At 49.6% G+C, this 6,723-nt stretch overlaps 1 protein-coding gene across 1 annotated transcript in view; it reads right to left on the reverse strand.

Annotated features, from left to right (window-relative positions):
- KIAA0556 (KIAA0556 ortholog) overlaps positions 1–6,723 on the reverse strand; it is a 179,175-nt gene that overhangs the window by 84,177 nt on the left and 88,275 nt on the right. Inside the window, exon 9 of the mRNA XM_011376974.2 lies at positions 1,143–1,274. Within this exon, the coding sequence (XP_011375276.1) occupies positions 1,143–1,274 (132 nt within the window). The remainder of the gene's footprint in view (positions 1–1,142; positions 1,275–6,723) is intronic.

Here is a 6,723-nt window from a genome sequence, read left to right on the forward strand (position 1 = left end):
TGAGGTCCTTTGGGTCACAAAAACCGGAAGCAAGTGGTCCCTACAGAGCCACTCCAGCCACTAGATTCGACCCAGGGCATCAGGCTGCGATGCTTCGCCTACAGCTCCCAGTGTGTGCAGTCTGGTGGCCAAGGACACAGTTCAACCCACCAAGGTGGGAGAACTACGTCTGCTGCTTTCTGGCTGTGTGAATCGCCAAGCGGTGCCTCGGTTCCTCATCTGTGAAATGAGGACAACTGCAGGACCTACCTTCAAAGTTAGTTATAAAGACCATAATTTACTTAAAGTAAATTACATGTATAATATACTTACATATGACATAATTAAGAGCTTACACTGGTGGCTGGCTCACAGTAAGTACTCAATCAATATAACCTCTCATTTCATTAGAAGAGTGAGAGATTGACTCTTCACCATAAACTCTTTGATACCTTTAGAATTCAGTACCATTTGCATGTATTAGTAAAGCCCATATAAAGTAAACGAATTAATTGAAAAGTAAAATCAAAAATAAAATAAAGTTTCAATTATAACCACATATTTGGTCATAGAACAAGAAAACAGGTGGGATGGTTATATGTCCACTGGGCTGAGCCACGGGGAGCCCAGATAATTGGTCAAACATTATTCTGGGTATTTCTAAGACGATATTTATAGATGAGATTAGCATTTTAATCAGTATAATAAAGTTGATTGCCCTCCATAACATGGGTAGGCCTTGTCCAATCAGTTGAAGACCTGAATAGAACACAAAGACTGACTCGCCCCCAAGGAAGAGAGAATTCTCCAGCAGACCGCCTTTCGACTTCATTTGCAACATTGGTTCTTCCTGTTTGATGGCCCCTGAACTAGACCATCGGCTCTTCCTGTGTCTCTAGCCTGCCAATCCATGCTGTAGATTTGACTTCCCAGCCTCCACAACTGCATGAGCCAATTCCTTATAATCTCTCTCTGTCTCTCACTCTCTCTCCCTCTACTGGTTCTGTTTCTCTGGAGACCTTGACTAATAACACATTTACCAGAGGTCAGCTCAGGCCTCAGCAAAGAGGGTAACGAAGAAAGTACTCCTCCGTCACAGCACCCTGCTGAGTATGACACAGGCCCAGTCCCAGCCCCCTGCCAGGGGCCCCTAGAACTCTTACTTGAGCATGGCCTCTCCTGGTCTGGGATCACAGTGGGGAGCTGGGGATTCAGGTTTGGCTCAGGTTTGCTGGGAATGAAGACATCAGCGTTGTCCTTCCGCTTAGCGGACAAATTTCTTTCCTTTTTATTACCTGTAGGAAAACAATGGTTTACATGTCAAACACTGAGTGCAAGCAGAGCTGGGACATTCTGCTCATGTATCTGTCTATTTGTTTGTTCATTTATTCATTATAAAAAATATTTATTGAACCTCTACTCTGTGCCAGGCACCATGCTAGTTTGGGGTTAGAGATGAGAAAAGTGCAGACGATAAAACAAGTTCGCTGAGAGTCATTGTGTACCAAGCGCCACATTTTGGCAAACAAATTAAATATTCTGGGACACACCCAGTTTTCAAATTTTACCACTTCTGAATAGGGACATGTCTTACAATCGATGAGTGTTGGGTTTAATTGGCAACATGGTACATAAAACAACGGTGTGACCAAGGATACTGGAGTCGAAAGGGTACAATAAAGCACATTGGCTGCCCTCAAGGCACTCACAGCCTGCTGAGGAAAAGGAAGGCCGAATGGACCGGAGAGCAGGGCCGAGACGGAAGAAAGGTTCCCGTACCAGGGTCATGGAGGAGCGTGCGGCCTGGAGGACGAGGCTGGCAGGTACACAGCATTGAAGGAGGGCCTTACGGATGAGTAGGATGTCACCAGGGGCGCAGAGCTAGGGGCATTCCAGACACAGAGAACAGCGTATACAGAGGCCTGACAGCTGGGAGGTATGTGGCAGATTAAGTACCTGGGGCCTGGGCTGGGGAGTGAAGCCAGACAGTGAAGGGCCCACATGCTACGCTTTGGAGTCGATGTTTCCCAAAGTGGGGCACCTGGACCCCTGCTGGAACAGGAGATGATACCAGATGCCAGGTGGGCAAATATTTCTTTAAACAATTATATGTCTGAAGATGTATGGAAAAAATATGTAACCCAGCAACGTCGACTCTTGATTTCATGAATACTGCTTGGAACAATCCTAGAATTATGAAGAAAAGATAGGAAAAGAAAGGAAGGGAGAGAAGGAGGAGGGAAAGGAGATGAAGAAAGAGGAGAGGGAGGGAGAAAAGAAAGGCGTTGGTTTAAATAACAGCTAAAAGATAGTACAGGTAGTTTGTGGAGACAGCAGAAAATTGTGGCTCAAGTTTAGGGAGAACAGCTCCGGGGCCTCAGAGCCAGCAAAGGTTTGAAAGTGAGCAGGAGAAGGTGGACACGCTCAGGACCACTAGGCGGAAACGCAGCCCTGTCGGTGGCAGTGAGGCAGGGGGTTAACCAGAATAAAGCAAACAAGCAGGGAGAAGGGCAAGGTCCTTGTATATGGGACCTCCTCGCCTGGAAGGCAGAAAACCCGGGAAGTGCCTGCTGAAGTGCCATGTGACATGAGTCCCAGCAGAGGAAGTCCTGGGGGCCTGTGGTGGCCCCAAAGGAAAGGGAGTCACAGAATCGAGGGCCCCACAGGATTTTGGGGAGCTCAGGGAAGGTGTTGGGGACTTGCGTGGGGTCTGTCAGACTTGCACTAACCTCTCCACTGTCCCCTCTTGACTACGGAAGGACACATGTAGCTCTTCACTTTCTGAAGGGGCTGCCCCCTGGCTGGCCTGACACCCAGGGTCTTAGGGCAGATCAGAGTATGAGAGAGGGCTACCATGTCCGACGGGACAAGACAAAGAATAGGGAGGGGCAAATGACCACAAGATTGGCTTCCCAGAGCTGAAAATATGCTGATGACAGCCTTCTGAGTGCCCAGGCACGCACTGTCTCATTTGTTCCCCAAGCTATCCTAGAGGATAGATGGCAGGCAGGATAATGGCCCCACAAGAATGGCCATGTCCTAATTTCTAGAACCTGTGAATATTTAGGTTACAAGGCAAAGGGGAATTAACCATGCTGATCAGCTGACCTTAAAATAGAAAAATCATCTTGGATTATCCAGGTATACCCGATGTAATCAAAAGGTCCTTAAAAATGGAAGAGGGACAGAGTTTCAGTTTGCGATGACGAAAAACTTCTTGGAGACAGGTAGTGGTGATGTCATACAACAACGTGAGTGTACTTAACACCAAACTGTGCTCTTAAAATGGTGAAAATGGTAAATTCTATGTTTTGTATATTTTTTTTTATCGCAATCACACACACACGTGCATGCACAAGAGGGCAGCAGAAGAAGAGGTTCAGAGGGAGATGTGATTACGGAAAAATAGTCAGAGAGATGCAGTGTCGCTGGCTTTAAAGACGGAGGAAGGGCCCATGAGCCAAGGAGTGCAGCAGCCTCTAGAAGATGCAGAAGGCAAGGAAACAGATTCTCCCCTAAGGCCTCCCAAAGGAACACAGCTCTACAGACTCTATGATGTTAGCCCAGCGAGACTCACACCAAACTTGAACCCTACAGAACTGTAAGATAATAAATCTGTGTTATTTTAAGCCACCAAGATTATGGTAATTTTTCTAGCAGCAATAGAAAACTAATACATACTATTACAGAGGAGGGCTCTGAAGTTCAAGTCATTTGTTGGAGGTCACAGAGCTAGGAAGGATGGAATCAGAATCTGACCAGGCTTTCTTGGCTTGGAATCCTGCCCTTGACCACTTTATCCTCTGTCTACAGCTTCCTCCTCTCCACAAGACAGCCCTGCAGAAACCTTGGCCATCAAAAGTCTATAGAAGGATATTTTCTAGGGCTTCAAAGGATCCAGACTTTGGTGTAAGCCTAAAACTCTTGGGTCCTCATGGAAAGTGGCCTGGGCTCACCGCTGACCTCATCTTGTACCACACTCCCCTGGCCCTTTCTCTGTCCTTGGGTAGACCAAGGTTTTCCCTCTTCCAGCCCTCTGTGCTTGCTGCTCCCTGCACCTGGAATGCTGTTCCCATGGCTGCTTTCTCCTCATGTTCCCGTCCTAGTATAAACACCACCTCCTCTGAGAAGGCTTCTATGACCATTCCAGTGTCCTTCTCTGTTACCAGTGTCCTTCTCTGACCCCCATTCCCCAACCAGTGTCCTGTTTTATAATCTTCACAACGTTCGAGGCCGCAGGAGGTGTCATTCTCTCCTCCTTCCCGAATTCCTAAGCTGACCCAGCCCTGCCCTTTTCCAGTTATTGGAAAAAATGACTTCTGCCCTTCTCTGTGCTGCTCAGTTAATGCCTCTCACTCACAAGGAGGACAAATGAGGTGGGAGAGAATGGGGGCAGGAAGCCATCAGGGCTCCACCCGCCACTCCTCCCTCTTCTAGCCACTCCGGCTCTCTCAGGGCACTCAGCCCCCTTCCCCCATGTCCAGCTCTGCCAACACTCGGGCAGGGGGTCTGTCCTCTGCCAGGGGCAGTGCCGAGTAGCCACCAATCCAGCTCTATCAGAGTCCCATGCCCATGTCGCATTTGTCTCACAACTCAGAAGGGAAAACAGAAAGGGCAGGGGTATTTACTGGCTCCTCAAAGCCCAACTGTCACTTTGTAACTTTATACGGTTTGCTTATATATTTAGCCCAGTGATTAAGAGCTCAGGTTCTGGGCTCAGACTGCTGGAGACTGGATCCCGCTCTGCCCCTTCCTAGCTGGGTGACGCCGAGCAAGTTATTTGACCTCTCTGCGCTTCAGTTTCCCCATCTGTAAACAAGTACAATGACAGGACTTTCCTTGGGGCTGTGGAGAGGATTAAAGGAGGGACTATGCGTAAAGCTCTTGAAACAGTGCTTGGCACGTGTTGATAAGAACGCAAGAAACACTGGCAACTGTTATTATTTATGTGTTCACTTGATTACTGTCTGTTTTCTCTGCTAGGATGAAGTGCCACAGGAGAAGGGACTGGGCCCGGCTGTCTCAGCACAGTGCCTGGGGCGTGATAAGCACCCAGGGGATGAATGAATGAGCAGCCCAGAGCCAAGCACATTTTCCAGCTTCCTGCTGACTGGTCTTGAGTAAATGCTCAGGATTAGTTCAGAACACCAAGGTCTGGGGAGACCTGACAACAGGCCCTCAAACCGCCCTCCAGCTCCCTTCAGGGGGCATCTGTCTCTTGCTGAGGCTAAAGAAGCCAGCCAGAGGCTGCCGATGCAAGCGGGCAGATGAGGGCAGAGTAGCAGGCAGGCGTGCCACCCCTCTGTGCGCTCACATGCCAGACACAGCCTCAGTCAACACGGGGCCTGCCAAGCAATCTGATTGTTAAAAAAGTAAAATGTCAAGAAAGTAAAGTTCTTTGTTTTCATTTTATGTCCCAGTATCACATTCAAACTGTGCCTGGGGTCCAACTGTCCTTCTGTAGTCTGGTCCTCCATACTTGCAAGTGATTGTCACGCCCCCACGTTTCCAGGGTGGGGGCTCTGTCAACCTCCTGGCGGCCCTCGCCCTCGCCCCACGTCCTGAAGAAAACACAGCCCACTGCGGTGCACATCTGCGCTGTCCCAGCAGGTCTCACGGGAAGGAGCACGTGGGCACTGCCTTGACCACTGGTCGCCCGAGCAGGTGGGCCCAGCTCCCTCATTTGTTTGACAAAGATTTCTTGGGCAGCTTGAATGTGCCAGGTGAGTGCCCGATGCTGGGGATGCGAGAGAGGGGAAGAGCTGGCCTTGCGCCCTGGCAGAGCTCGCACGCCAGACGGGGAGAAAGACAGCAAGGGTCAGCGAGACCAGAGCCAGGAGGACACCGTGGGAGAAGAGGAGGCACCAGCAGCAGGCCCTGCTGGCAGCACATGGAGGCATCCAGGAGGAAGCCTCTGAGCTGAGTCCTCAGGGGAGAGCAGAGAGCCCGGTTTCAGGGGTCAGCGTGAAGAAGAAAGGTAAGGGAACAGCCCAATCAAGGGTTTAGAGGTAAGGGACATGAGAGCACCTCTGAGGGACAAAGATTCCCCTCTCTGAGGACGTCGACCTTTGGGTGTGGCTGCCTGTTATTATGTCCCCCCACAACTCATATGTTCAAGTCCTAACACTCGGTACCTCAGAATGTGATTGTATTTGGAGACAGGGTCTCTAAAGAGGTAATTAAGGTAAAATGAGTCAATTATGGTGGGCACTGATCCATTCTCACTGGTATCTTTATATGAAGACCGAAATTAGGACACAGACACATACAGGGGGAAACCATGTGAAGACACAGCCAGGTACGACCCAAGGAGAGAAGCCTCACAGGAAACCGACGCTGCCGACTCCCTGATCTCGGACTTCCAGCCTCCAGGACTGTGGGACAATAACTTTCTGTTGCTGTTTAAGCCCCACCCCAACTCCACCTCCATCTGTGGGACTTCGTTAGGGCAGCCCAAACAGACTAAATTAACTCACTAACTGATTTCAAACATTCCCTCATTTCTCTTTCCTTAGGTTCACTCGAGCTTCCCAACTGGCTGGTCCTGGTATTTCGTTCAGAAACTATGACACACTCAGCTTTGAGAAGAATGTGCTCAGAATGGAGAGGGAGCAGCAGGTGGAGGCTGAGCCAGCTTGGATGGAGGGTGAGGACTGCCTCGGGTAAGCCCTGCCCCGCCCCCCACCAACTGTTTTTTTCACTCTACTTTCCAGAGTTTCTCTGGAGAGCCTCCCCTGACGGACA

This window comes from Pteropus vampyrus, unplaced genomic scaffold, assembly GCF_000151845.1.
Source record: "Pteropus vampyrus isolate Shadow unplaced genomic scaffold, Pvam_2.0 Scaffold303, whole genome shotgun sequence".
Taxonomy (NCBI): Eukaryota; Metazoa; Chordata; class Mammalia; order Chiroptera; family Pteropodidae; genus Pteropus; species Pteropus vampyrus.